Source organism: Sitophilus oryzae, unplaced genomic scaffold, assembly GCF_002938485.1.
Source record: "Sitophilus oryzae breed Bouriz unplaced genomic scaffold, Soryzae_2.0 scaffold_172_pilon_pilon, whole genome shotgun sequence".
Classification (NCBI taxonomy): Eukaryota; Metazoa; Arthropoda; class Insecta; order Coleoptera; family Curculionidae; genus Sitophilus; species Sitophilus oryzae.
This window is the reverse complement of record NW_022146424.1, coordinates 10601754-10616514: the sequence shown is the minus strand read 5'-3', so window position 1 is coordinate 10616514 and position 14761 is coordinate 10601754. Positions and strand designations below refer to the sequence as shown.

Sequence of the window (14761 nt, the reverse complement as noted above, 5' to 3'; positions counted from 1 at the left end):
GGCAAATATACATATATTGAAATTTTATAATTCGTTTTATTTAAAAAATGTTACAAAACAAGCTTGTAATCCTGTAATTGACATAATTGTTATGTAATATATTCCATTTAAATGTAATATATTACTTTACAATTAAAAAAATGTAAATTTAAAAAATATATTAAAAATATATACAGGCATTAATTGAAATTTTTTGAGTGCGAACAAACACGAGAGGCGCTTTATTATTTACTTTCATTTCTTAACATGACAGACGAAGTTCTAAAGGGGGATGTTTTGTGAACTAACTTTTTATCAAGATGACATTTTAGACGGAAACTGACATATATGTCATAATATTTGGATCTTAAATATGTATGTAATATAATTTAAATTACTTTAATGCAACTTTATACTAAGAAAACATTTATACACATTCACAAAATACAACAAAGTCTAATAATATAGTTTGAAAACAATGAATATTGAATTAAAATTGAAAAAGTTAAGCGCGACCCCTTGTGCCAAAATTAGATGATTAAATTTTCGCAATTTTTACACCATTTGATGACCGGTGGCGCCTCTAGTGTTTGTTCGGACGGTTGGTCTTTTACTCCCGCTTATGGCTATTAAAGAAAAAGTTCTAAAGGGGGATGTTTTGTGTACGATAACGGACGTTTTGACACTTTTTTGACAAATTTAATCTAAACTTAATAAAAATATAAGTAAAATAGCAAAATCGTTATGGAAACGAAAATATAAAATGACACCAACGTATATCCGATAAACGGAGGCATGAAAATGCAATAAATTTAAAAACTGCGTTATTTTCTAACCAATCAAAGTCTTTAAATTCTACCAATAAAATTAATATCGTATCAACGTATCGTCGGACAACGGATGCATGAAAATCAAGCTTAAAGGAGAGCGTAATTAAGGCGTTGTTGGGTGCAATAACATTCAATAACTTAACTTTCCCGGATATTCAACTCTCCCGAAACAACATTTTATAGCTTCATCATTTCTTACACCTATTTGATCAAAAGCAAAAATGGAATCAAGCAGTTCGACGAAACAAGTTAGTAAACAAAGTGCTCTTTACAAAATCAAAAAATTAAATAGACAAATATACTATGAGAGGATAAAATATAATTTCCAATATTAATAATATACTTTTTTTAACAACTAGTGATTAAATGTTTTATAAACATCTTCCAAAATTATAATTATGTACCTTTAAAAAATTTCGTTATAGCCGAAATAGCCCCAAAAGTAAGTATTACCTTGATCATGTACTCCAAGTATGCATCTAGAATTTTTACGTGTTCTTCAGTTTTGTTTAAATAATTGTCCCTAGTAGGTAAAGATAATCCACTCTGATCCATTTGTAACACGTGTCTACTAGAATTCCTGTCATCTTCTCCCACAGCATAAGAAAACAGCGCTCCAATATTGTACTTATTTTGGACCAGTTGAATTGTATTTTGCAATGTCCAGTCTAGAAGGAAAGTATAAAAAAAATAGTTATTTACTGTATCGTTTTCTATTTTAGTTTTTAAGTTTTTGAAAAGGTAATTATAGACCTTTAGTTTGTCAAATATAGAATGATAACATACGATCGAAAAAAAACGGCGTCAAAGACGGCTGGGGAATGACAATCGATAATAATTTTGGCGAAGTCAAACCCTAGACGACATTACTTGGCTCGTAGGTACTCTTCTTTATCTTTTAATAATCCATACTGGCAGTTGGCCTTAAGATAGTTGAATTTATTTTTATATTAAGTAAAAATGATATTTAAATGGTGTGTAGTTTAAAATTCAAGAAAAAAATTTTTTTGGAAATAGATTTGTGTGTCTGGAAACGTTCTATACTTTTTTGAACTTTCTATAATTTGTATTAATTTTGACAAGTTTTAAACGATGTCTAGAGATTCACCTCGACAAAATAACCATTGATTGTCATTCCCCAGCCGTCATTGACGCCGTTTTTTTTTTTCATCATACGCTATTTCTCGATTCAACGCGTATTTATAGATGTTTAGTTTGTATCTACTTGTCATCTGGTGGGCTTATAGTGACGACAGTCTAATAACCCGAAACACAATATTTTTATGTATTATTATACAGAGTGTTAAAAAAAATAGTGTACCTAACTTGGTGGGTTATTCTAGAGATAAAAATAAAACAAAAAGTTTCTATGAATACTTCCCATAAATGCTTCCCGATGAAATAACAGCTCTTGAAAGGTTAAATAAAAATAATATATTTTGTTTATTTTTAAGAACATTGGTAAACTGTTTTTGTGGCTAAAAATTGTGGTCCTCACACACATTTTAATGCCAAATCGAATGGCAATAGTGTAAAATTGCGTAACAGTCCTGAAAGAAAATGTCATTAGAGTAGAGAGTACTACTGGTAGTACTTCTTGTATCCGTATGAATACAGTAATTTCAATAAATGAAAATTAAAGCTAGGGCTTTTTTATGTAAAAAAGGTGTTCTTGATTAGTTCGAAACGGTGAACGGTTTTCAAGATATTTGCTTAAGGTTCCGATGCATCGATTTTAGCGTTAGTAAAATCAGGAGATTGATTTATTTAAAATATCTTTACATTTTATCATTTCACTAAAGGCTCATTTACATTCGTCACTTTGGATGTACAACTTGGATGAATCATCCAAAGTGATAAGTATAAATTGCCTTTCATAACTGTTTCATCCAAAGTGTACACTAAAATTGAACGATGAAGCAAGTTGACGGTCTTCCTACTTTTGTTGAAAGAAGCGTTCAACGAACCGTTGATTTCGATGCATACGAGGTTGAAGCACAGGCATATGCGGACGACCTGGTGATCCTAGTAAAAGGACACAAAGAGGAGGACATCTCCTCAAAAATACAGGAAATCCTAGATGCAATTCACGGCTGGTGCACACTGGAACAATTAAGTGTAAACCCACAGAAAACCGTGATCATACCATTCACCATGTTCAATTTGGATGAATTCAATCTGAGTGATTCATTTTGGTTGTACATCCAAAGTGACACAGTGTAAACTCTGCTTAAACGAAGAGTACCAGTTTTACGTAAAAAAAGTTCTAGCTTTTTATATTATTTCTTAAAATTACTGTATCTACACTCAGATGCAAACCTTGCTTGTAGAAATTGTAGAAATGACAAATATTGTAATATTTGAGGGGCGTTTTCACCCTCTTGGAATTTGAGATTCGAGAAACCCCTCCTTATCGAACCTCTACACCCCACAGTCAATCCGTTTGCCAAAAAATCAGCTTTAAACGTCAAGCAGTTTAAGCAGAATCGTGATTACTCAATGGTCATATTTTATGAAATACCCTGTATAAATTTATAAAAAATCTTAAAATATGTAAAACAACAAAATAAAATATAGGTGTTTAAGAGTTTTTCCGAAAAACTCACCGGTTTTAAATAAAAATAATTTAATATTTGAGGAATAGTTTCACCCCCTTAGAATTCGAGTTTCGAAAAATCCCTTCTTATCGAACCTCTACACCCTAAAGTCAATCCGTTTTCAAAAAATCAGCCTTTTACGTCAAGCGCTTTAAGCAGGATCGTGATTAATCAATGACTAGATTTTTCGAAACATCCTGTATACATTTTTAAAAAATCTTAAAATATGTAAAAAAACAAAATAAAATATACGTGTTTAAGCGTTTTTTCGGAAACTTGACCGTTTTTTAAATAAAAAATATTGTAATATTTGAGGGGTGGTTTCACCCTCTTGGAACTGGAACTTCGAAAAATCCCTTCTTATCGAACCTCTACGCCCTAGAATCAACCTGTATACCAAAATTGAGCTTCTTACGTTGAGTGGTTTCAGCAGGATCGTGATTAATCAGTCTGTCAGTCACTTAAGGATTTTATATATTAGTATAGATTGCTGAAAAATTCATAAAAATAGGGCTAAAAATAACAAAAATATAACACTTTAATTTTGACCAAAAATTTTTCCGTTGCATTTTTTCTGCCTTTGAGTGTATAAGGATAAAAGACGTACCACCATTAGTACTCTCTACCATAATGGAAAATACTCTTTCTGGGCTGTCACGAAATTTTTCACAATCGTCATTCGCTTTGGCATTAAAATGTGTGTTAGAGTACCAAATTTCAGGAAAAACCGTTTACCAATGTTAAAAATAAACAATATATACCGTAAACCGGGGCTACTTCGAAGAGCACGGGTAAATTCGGACAACAACGGGTCCTTGAAAGAGAAAAAAATTGAAGGGGGTAGCGAAATCATCAAAGCGGCCGCGTGTGGACTGGAACGTGTTTAAAACAGTTGCCCTCAGACGTTTCTTAAGTACCGAGTGTTTTTCGGGCCCGGCGTATTTTTTACGTCAATTTTTGTAAGTATGCAATTTTTGTTGTTTTTTTTAAAGTGGAAAAAGTAACGGGAGTACAACTAACCTTTTATTCATAAAGTCGTACTTTTTCCAGTATTCAGTAGGTATATTATCTGAAAATGTTTTATGTAATTTGAAGATTTTTTTTAATCTTAATGTAGAATCACCCACCAAAGTTAGATACACTATTTTTTTGACACACTGTGTATCAGCCTTATGGTTTATCGGAAAGTACTTACTGGCAAGACTAAACCCACTTTCGCTAATATTCCAACCACCTAACTTTCTAAGTAATTCGAGCACAGGTCCCGCTCCACGGCTTTCTACGGTATCGTTGCTATCCAGACATGATTCGTAATAGATTTTCGCCTTTTTCTCCGCCTTAGACTTGAATGTTTCTATGGGTTGTTCTGTAAATGGATAAAATACGGTTTTAGCACAGCCCATTTAGTACCAGCCAGCCAACTTATCCTTTTAACTTGCAAAATTTGGAAACCTATATAGATATTCGATTATCTTTTTTGTAACAAGACGATTTCAAAGATAGACATGCATGTATAAAAGATAGACTAATCAATATTCATTGATTTATTTTGTTGACCCAACATACTAGCCCTGGTCACTTCATCTGCGTGGTCTGTATATTAAAGCATGCGACAGCGATAAATATAAATGACCGGTTGACAGAGAGAGAGAGACAAAATAAAAATAAAATATTTGAAAATCTTTCAAGTATGCTACTGAAATGAAAATAATATATATAAGCTAAATATAACCTACTAGTTGAAGCCTGGCGCATCCGCCACAACATCAGGAATTTTTTTTATTTTTGTTTAATTAAATGAAAAACAAAAATCCGGCGACGACAGTTTTTAGAAGAGCCAATTAGCTATCTTCAGAAAAAAAGCAACTTTCTAGAACAAGTCGTTACTTCAGGTAGAAACGACACAGATAAACATTAGCATTTTATATATGTAGATTACAGCTGTAGTAAAATGAGTAACCCCTAATTATTGTGAAAAATAAAGTTTGTGCGGTTTTACATTTTGAGGCAAAATCCAGCAATATTTCCATAGAAGAAATGTATCAACCCAACTTTATCTCTTTTAATACATTTGGATTACATTAAGCTATGTCGACATCACTGTCTTTACACGTTAAAATCCAGACCACGGACATGGTTCGAAGTTACAAAAAGCAACTGGGGAGTCGCCCCTACCAAAATTATTCACCAGAGAGGTTACAGCAAGCAGTAGCAGATGTCAAAGCCAAGCGACAAACCTTAAGAGAGGCGGCTGAGTATTATAGGATTCCCAAATCCACAGTTGGGGATAAAGTTAAGGGGATTCGTGATAAGAATCCAGGACGGCAACCAGTGCTGAGTATCGAGGAAGAGGCAAAGTTTTTGACTGATATTTTGAGAAATAATCAATCTTTTTTAATAAAAATGTCTTAAATAATGTTTGAAGTTATTAATTTTTTGAGTTTTTATTAAAAAATGAACTTCATTGTTTTTAAACTTATATTTTTGTCCGAAGTTTCCTTTTAACTGGTATAACATCAAATTTACACATTTTTAAAGGCATGTCCGCAGTTACCCCACCTATGGGGATAACTTCGGACACTCTTCAAACAAAAAAATATATACGTTAGAAAAAGGAAGTTTAACATTTTTTTTAGTTAGACACAGGGGAAGGATGTAGTAACCCACACAAAAAATATTGGTTGAATTTGAACACACTTAGGTCAAGAAACTTACAAAAAACCTCAACAACTGTCCGAAGTAGCCCCGTTTTACAGTATTATTTTTATTTATTTAACTTTTCGAGGGCTGTAACTTCTTCAGGAAGCATTTTAGGGCATATGTTCATAGGGACTTTTTGTTTTATTTTTATATGTAGAATCACCCACCAAAGTTAGATACACTATTTTTTTGACACACTGTGTATCAGCCTTATGGTTTATCGGAAAGTACTTACTGGCAAGACTAAACCCACTTTCGCTAATATTCCAACCACCTAACTTTCTAAGTAATTCGAGCACAGGTCCCGCTCCACGGCTTTCTACGGTATCGTTGCTATCCAGACATGATTCGTAATAGATTTTCGCCTTTTTCTCCGCCTTGGACTTGAATGTTTCTATGGGTTGTTCTGTAAATGGATAAAATACGGTTTTAGCACAGCCCATTTAGTACCAGCCGGCCAACTTATCCTTTTTAACTTGCAAAATTTGGAAACCTATATAGATATTCGATTATCTTTTGTAACAAGACGATTTCAAAGATAGACATGCATGTATAAAAGATAGACTAATCAATATTCATTGATTTATTTTGTTGACCCAACATACTAGCCCTGGTCACTTCATCTGCGTGGTCTGTATATTAATGCATGCGACAGAGACGAGAGAGACAAAATAAAAATAAAATATTTGAAAATCTTTCAAGTATGCTACTGAAATGAAAATAATATATATAAGCTAAATATAACCTACTAGTTGAAGCCTGGCGCATCCGCCACAACATCAGGAATTTTTTTTTATTTTTTGTTTAATTAAATGAAAAACAAAAAATCCGGCGACGACAGTTTTTAGAAGAGCCAATTAGCTATCTTTCAGAAAAAAAGCAACTTTCTAGAACAAGTCGTTACTTCAGTAGAAACGACACAGATAAACATTAGCATTTTATATATGTAGATTACAGCTGTAGTAAAATGAGTAACCCCTAATTATTGTGAAAAATAAAGTTTGTGCGGTTTTACATTTTGAGGCAAAATCCGGCAATACCGCATAGAAGAAATGTATCAACCCAACTTTTATCTCTTTTTAATACATTTGATTTAAATACATTAAGCTATGTCGACATCACTGTCTTACACGTTAAAATCCAGACCACACAGTTCTGATGACCAGATCTGTATATGTCATCAAAATGTAAACAAACCGTTTGTTTATTTACTGTTTGATTTGACTACAAACTTAATATAATCCTTTTTTAAGATTTGAAAATTCATTGATGTATTTTCAGTGCTTTCTATAAACCAGTAAAATACTGTTAAATACAGGGTGTCCCAATATTCCGTGGACATAGAACTACTACGTATTTTCGGCATCTAATTTCAAAAAAATTAAACACATTTTTTCAGATATTTTAAGAACCGTTATTCCGATTTGAATGAGATTTTGAGTGTCCGAAAAATGGTCCTTCTAGTATTTACTACATTTTTTTGTCTTTTGTAAAAAAAACGCCACCGTGCATACTTTTTAAGGAAAAAAAATTTCAAAGCTGACTTCCAGAAAATGTTTTTGTTCACATCAAGCTATGGAGGCGCATAAAATCTATTATGCTCTAATAATCTAATTGGCGAAAATATGAAATTTTATGTTAGTATCGCAAATTATATTTGACAATAAGCTTCATAAAAAGCTAAAAAAAAATAATAATTTGTACATTAATTATCGTTCGGGTTTATTTTTGATTGATGCCCCCTAACGAACAAACGAAGTACTTTTGTATAAAGGTAAATTATGTGCAATTAACTTACTTTGATCCAAACCAAACCAAAAATACGTAGTTGTTCTATGTCCACAAAATAGTTGTGTATCCACCTGTGTATTTTGTAGGTCTGCTTTGGAAAAATAAATTCTCCAAAATTTTTTTTCGAGAAGAGACAACAAATGTAGTCCTAGATTTGGCGATATATTCAGGGTATCCCAATATTCCGTGGACGTAGAACTACTAGAATGTAGAATGTAGATTGTTTAGGAGGGGAGTTAATCACCGCGACCTTACAGATCTATTGTGTGTTCCCATTTCTTGAGTTATAACGAGTTATAACTCATCATACAGTCTCAGGGCTTTAACAAAAGCCAGTATCTGAGACGGCTCCACAGAGGCCAGCTCTCCATCCTCGACATCAGCCATACCAAAGTTCATGGCACGAATGGTCGTCGTCTCGGCGCACTCAGTGATAAGGTGTTCTGGTGTTTTCCCATTTTCCCCACAGAATCTGCATTCGCCGTTGTTTCTCAGCTTCAGCCTACTGAGGTGTTCGTTGAGGAGACAGTGTCCTGTTAGAAACCCCGTGACAATCCGAAGATTGTTTTTACTTAAATCAAGGAAAACCTTTGATTTTTCTCTGTCGTAAGTTCTGGGGAACTTTTTCGAATGTCTTAGACCGTTGGAGGACACCCATTCCAAGTTACGGATGGAGTCTTCCAGATTCTTCAGTTCCACTTTCAGTTGGTTCCCGTTTGGAAAACAGAACGGTTCTGGTCCAGTTAGTGGAGTGTTCGCTCCTTTCCTAGCTGGATCATTTGCTTTTTCATTGCCTTCTATCCCTTGGTGAGCAGGCACCCAGAGTCTTTTGGTGAGCAGGCACCCTGAGGACTTTATTTTCTTTGCCTAATTTGTTGAGTTTCTCTAGGCATTCATTAACCAACTTCGAATTGATGGTTACTGAGTTGATCGTGTTAAGTGCTGCTTGACTATCGGATAGGATGGAAATTTCCTGTTTTCGATAGTTTCTACCTAAGATAAATTGTACGCATCTTTCGATAACGTAAATTTCTGCCCGAGGGATACTAGGGTAGGTGCCCATTGGTTAGGAGTATTTAGTTTTCGGCCCAAATACTCCTATCCCTGTCCCTGCTTTGGTTTTAGAAGCATCAGTATACCACGTTATGGTATGGTCTTTTATATGCTGAGTAAGCGTTTCTTCCTTCCAATCCAGAACTATTATGTATTTTTGAAATCAAAATAAGTTAATTGGACACAATTTACCTCTATAATACAAAAGCGCTAAGTTTGTTCGCTAGAGGATATCAAATTTAAAAATATAAACACAATTTTTCAGATATTTTAAGAACCGTTATTCCTATCTGAATGAGATTTTGGGTGTCTATGTTTTGGCAAGTGCTTTAACATTTGGCTTTCAGAAAAATCAAGAAAAGGTACGGGAAGGGTGAAAACTACCCCCACCCCTACATAAATTTTAGTATAAATATTTTCCAATTCAACCGACGCGACGACAGATTTTTTTATCGTAAAATGGCCCCTATTTTACGATAAAAAAATCTGTGTAACTGATGTAAAATATCTGAAAAATTGTGTTTATATTTTTAAATTTGATATCCTCTAGCGAACAAACTAAGCGCTTTTGTACTATAGAGGTAAATTGTGTCCAATTAACTTATTTTGATTTCAAAAATACATAATAGTTCTGGATTGGAAGGAAGAAACGCTTACTCAGCATATAAAAGACCATACCATAACGTGGTATACTGATGCTTCTAAAACCAAAGCAGGGACAGGGATAGGAGTATTTGGGCCGAAAACTAAATACTCCTAACCAATGGGCACCTACCCTAGTATCCCTCGGGCAGAAATTTACGTTATCGAAAGATGCGTACAATTTATCTTAGGTAGAAACTATCGAAAACAGGAAATTTCCATCCTATCCGATAGTCAAGCAGCACTTAACACGATCAACTCAGTAACCATCAATTCGAAGTTGGTTAATGAATGCCTAGAGAAACTCAACAAATTAGGCAAAGAAAATAAAGTCCTCAGGGTGCCTGCTCACCAAAAAGACTCTGGGTGCCTGCTCACCAAGGGATAGAAGGCAATGAAAAAGCAAATGATCCAGCTAGGAAAGGAGCGAACACTCCACTAACTGGACCAGAACCGTTCTGTTTTCCAAACGGGAACCAACTGAAAGTGGAACTGAAGAATCTGGAAGCCTCCATCCGTAACTTGGAATGGGTGTCCTCCAACGGTCTAAGACATTCGAAAAAGTTCCCCAGAACTTACGACCGAAAAAAATCAAAGATTTTCCTTGATTTAAGTAAAAACAATCTTCGGATTGTCACGGGGTTTCTAACAGGACACTGTCTCCTCAACGAACACCTCAGTAGGCTGAAGCTGAGAAACAACGGCGAATGCAGATTCTGTGGGGAAAATGGGGAAACACCAGAACACCTTACCACTGAGTGCGCCGAGACGACGACCATTCGTGCCATGAACTTTGGTATGGCTGATGTCGAGGATGGAGAGCTGGCCTCTGTGGAGCCGTCTCAGAGACTGGCTTTTGTTAAAGCCCTGAGACTGTATGATGAGTTATAACTCGTTATAACTCAAGAGAGGGGAACACACAATAGATCTGTAAGGTCGCGGTGATTAACTCCCCTTCTAAACAATCTACATTCTACATTCTAGTAGTTCTACGTCCACGGAATATTTGGATACTCTGTATATGAATATATCGCCAAAATCGCGACCTAGTTGCGCCAAAAATATTACAGTCACACAAGTAGGAATTAAATGACTCGATCATAAAATATAATACCTATCTACAGAAGAAATCGCTAAATAAGTGACAACCCTCTAAATTCCTGTGTACGGGGGTTTGTAGTTGTTTCAGGCAATCATTTGGTTTTAAATGCTAGTATTGAAGAAACAATGTAAAATATTAGATTACACGAAAAAAGTATACCTTCCTGAAATGTATTTTAAAGGCATCTTCCAATGTTTACCTACCCAAAACCTGCTTAATCACTAGCCAATTCTGCTGTTCCAGTTTCATAAAAGTTCCCCAATTGCTTTTGCCGTCCGGTATGGGATTGGCCTTGACCCATCCGTTGCAAGAATACGAGTAGAAATCTTCGCAAGGATCGATAGAGAGGTCCATGGCTTCCAGAACGTGGCTGGCTACGTGGACACAGGATGAGTTCAGGCAAGGCTGTTCCGCTTCGAATTTCAGTTGCGCTATCTGGAAATAAAACAAAAGATAATAAGTAATATAATTAATTAATCAATTAAATTAAATAATATAATTAATTAATTCAAGAACGGCTGGGCCGATTTTAATGATCTCTGATTTGTTTGATTCGTTTCGTCCTCGAATAGCAGAATAATTAATTATTTAAATATCAAAAAAATCACGGAAAAAAATGATATAGAAAATTAGTTTTTAAATAAATTAGGTTTAGAAAATAATTAGAATTTGGTTTCTTTTTTTCCAAAAAAATTTTGAGCTGTCAAATTTGACAGCTGTCAAAAAAATTTCAAAGTTTTCCGATTTTGATAAAAATCGATATATAGGATGGCCATGGGCTACAATGAAAGAAAAAAAACTGAGCTGTCAAATTTGACAGCTGTCAAAAAATTTTCAAAGTTGTCCGATTTTGATAAAAATCAATATATTGGATGGCCCCTACCCCCTACCCCATAGTCGGTTTTCATTTTATTTGTCTCACATTTGAACTGTCAAATTTGACAGCTGTCGTTTTTTTTAAGTTCTCCTTTTTTAATGAAAATCGATATACATATTATTAGGATGCCCATAGGAAGTTATTTAAGAAAAAAAATTGAGTTTAAGTGTGGCACTGAGAAACCAGGTTAACTAAAAAGTAGAAAATAAATTTTAGAAAAAAAAACTTTTTTAAAAACAAGCTTTTATTTAAATACACTAAAAAGAAAAAAATAAACTTTTTCTTTAAAACTTTTATTATGAACTTATAACGTCATTACACAATTTTAAATATTATAATGATATAAAAGCTTGTCGCGAGATTCCTCTACATCGATAAACAAGTAAATTAACTAAAACCTGTGTCTACCCTGTCTCATTTTCAAAGTTTGTGTTATGATAGACCACTAGACCAGAAATTATAAGATAAAGTTGTCGTACCAGATTTTTATGATTGCAACTGTACAGGGTGGACCATTTTGGTTGTTTCTATAGGGCATCTAGGAAACCGTGAGAAATATTCAAATTTTGATACTGCAGTCTCGGGTTCTTTTTTTGAAAAAATTACAATGGCGCATTATAAAAATATTATAATGATATAAAAGCTTGTCGCTAGATTCCTCTACATCGATAAACAAGTAAATTAACTAAAACCTGTGTCTACCCTGTCTCATTTTCAAAGTTTGTGTTATGATAGACCACTACACCAGAAATTATAAGATAAAGTTGTCGTACGAGATTTTTATGATTGCAACTGTACAGGGTGGACCATTTTGGTTGTTTCTATAGGGCATCTAGGAAACCGTGAGAAATATTCAAATTTTGATACTGCAATCTCGGGTTCTTTTTTTGAAAAAATTACAATGGCGCAAAAGGATCGTGGCTATCTTGATCGGTTTCGAAGCTACAGGGGGATTCTCAAATTTTGTACTTTTTGAAGATGTTCGATAGTTTGTTTATTTCAGCCAACCACGGAAAAATGAATTATACATTCTAAAGGCACTTTTCTGTGTGGAATGCAGTGGCGTAGTCAGACTTTTTTCGAAAAAAATATTTTTTGAAATATTAACTACCTATACTTATGTTTTTTAAATAGAACCCCCTGTATATTTTTAAATTTTCTTATTCAGCTTGGCATGGGCTTCTCGAAAATATATAACTCTCTATATTTATTTTCACTATTAACCTCAACATTTCAAATTTTTCTTAAAATATCCACTTAGTGGATAGTAGGCCGCGCCGAGGAACAAAGTAAACGGTTGTCATGGTGATCGGAACATACCTTTGATGGATGCGGAACATTTCATTTCAACAGATTGAAGTGTGTGTATTTTAAATAATAAAAAAATGAGTAAATTTGAAAATTTTGAGGAATATAATATGTTAGAATGTTATATTGAGTCTAACAAACATAAGCAAATGGCAGCTGATTTATATTTTGAGCGGTATCCAGAGCGCGAGCACCCAAACCCAGCCATTTTTAAAAGGTTAGAAGATAGTTTAATCAATTTTGGATCTTTTCAAAAACTGCGTCCCAAAAAATTATCAGAAAAAAGATGAAGAAAATCAATATATTATTGTCCTCGGAATTAAATAAAATGGAACAATACCAAGCAAATAAAAAATAAGTGTGACAGAAACAAAAAAACATATTTTAATATAAACTGAAGAGGTTACTTCAATCGGGCTTCTCAGTTAATATAAAAAAAATAAAAACACAAAGACTACATTAAATGTTCAGACTGCTGCCCATTATTATCTAGACAGAGTTGGTACTGTCTCCACACGCCGCCGCGCGCCGCCAACAGAATTTCAATAGCTCTACTTGATGTTAGATGTTACTATTTAGTTAATCTAGTGTTACGGCTTCGAAGACATTAATTGATTTTATTCATCTTCTTTCTGATAATTTTTCAGGCCCGGTTTTTGAAAAGATCCAAAATTGATTAAACTATCTTCTAACCTTTTAAAAATGGCTGGGTTTGGTTGTTCGCGCTCTGGATACCGCTCAAAATATAAATCAGCTGCCATTTGCTTATGTTTGTTAGACTCAATATAACATTCTAACATATTATATTTCTCAAAATTTTCAAATTTACTCATTTTTTTATTATTTAAAATACACACACTTCAATCTATTGAAATGAAATGTCCCGCGTCCATCAACGGTATGTTCCGATCATCATGACAACCGTTTACTTTGACCCTCGGCGAGGTCTACTATACACTAAGTGGATATTTTAAGAAAAATTTGAAATGTTGAGGTTAATAGTGAAAATAAATATAGAGTGTTATATATTTTCGAGAAGCCCATGCCAAGCTGAATAAGAAAATTTTAAAATATACAGGGGGTCCTATTTAAAAAAAACATAAGTATATGTAGTTAATATCTCAAAAAATATTTTTTTCGAAAAAAGTCTGACTACGCCACTGCATTCTACACAGAAAAGTGCCTTTAGAATGTATAATTCATTTTTCCGTGGTTGCTGAAATAAACAAACTATCGAACATCTTCAAAAAGTACAAAATTTGAAAATCGCCCTGTAGCTTCGAAACCGATCAAGATAGCCACGATCCGTTTGCGCCATTGTAATTTTTTCTAAAAAAGAGCCCGAGACTGCAGTATCAAAATTTGAATATTTCTCACGGTTTCCTAGATACCCTATAGAAACAACCAAAATGGTCCACCCTGTACACTCAAATCTTGCGACAAGCTTTTATATAATATTAAAATTGTGTAATGACGTTATAAGTTCATAATAAAAGTTTTAAAGAAAAAGTTTATTTTTTTCTTTATAATGTATTTAAATAAAAGCTTGCTATTAAAAAAGTTTTTTTCTAAAAGTTACTGAACCCATCTCTGCTAGACTGTTCAACAGATCACAATAATACGATTTTTCGATGAAGGTAACAAAAGCAAAGGCATGTTTTTAATTATTTAATAATTTAAATTTTATTTCATAATTTCTTAATTATTTAATAAAATAATTAAGAAATTACGAAAAAATGTTAGTGTTATCTTCAAAAACGAATATCTCAAAATAAAATAAAGCTATTGAGATAGACCAAAAAACAAACTATCGTGAAAAGATGTACCTAGATGATAAAGCGATTTTTAAATTCCTTGCTTTGTTAACAAATTCTACAGGGTG

At 33.6% G+C, this 14761-nt stretch overlaps 1 protein-coding gene across 8 annotated transcripts in view; it reads right to left on the bottom strand.

Moving 5' to 3' along the window:
* The window catches only part of LOC115881742 (endothelin-converting enzyme homolog), a 95655-nt gene that overhangs the window by 30489 nt on the left and 50405 nt on the right, over nt 1-14761 (bottom strand). For 7 of the 8 annotated variants that reach the window (XM_030899373.1, XM_030899371.1, XM_030899372.1 and 4 more), the window contains 3 exons: nt 10898-11129; nt 4602-4772; nt 1263-1477 (listed from right to left, as the gene is read on the bottom strand). In XM_030899373.1, coding sequence (XP_030755233.1) covers nt 1263-1477; nt 4602-4772; nt 10898-11129 — 618 coding nt within the window. Of the gene's footprint in view, nt 1-1262; nt 1478-4601; nt 4773-6341; nt 6513-10897; nt 11130-14761 lie in introns of all 8 variants that reach the window. The other variant, XM_030899369.1, reaches the window with a different exon arrangement.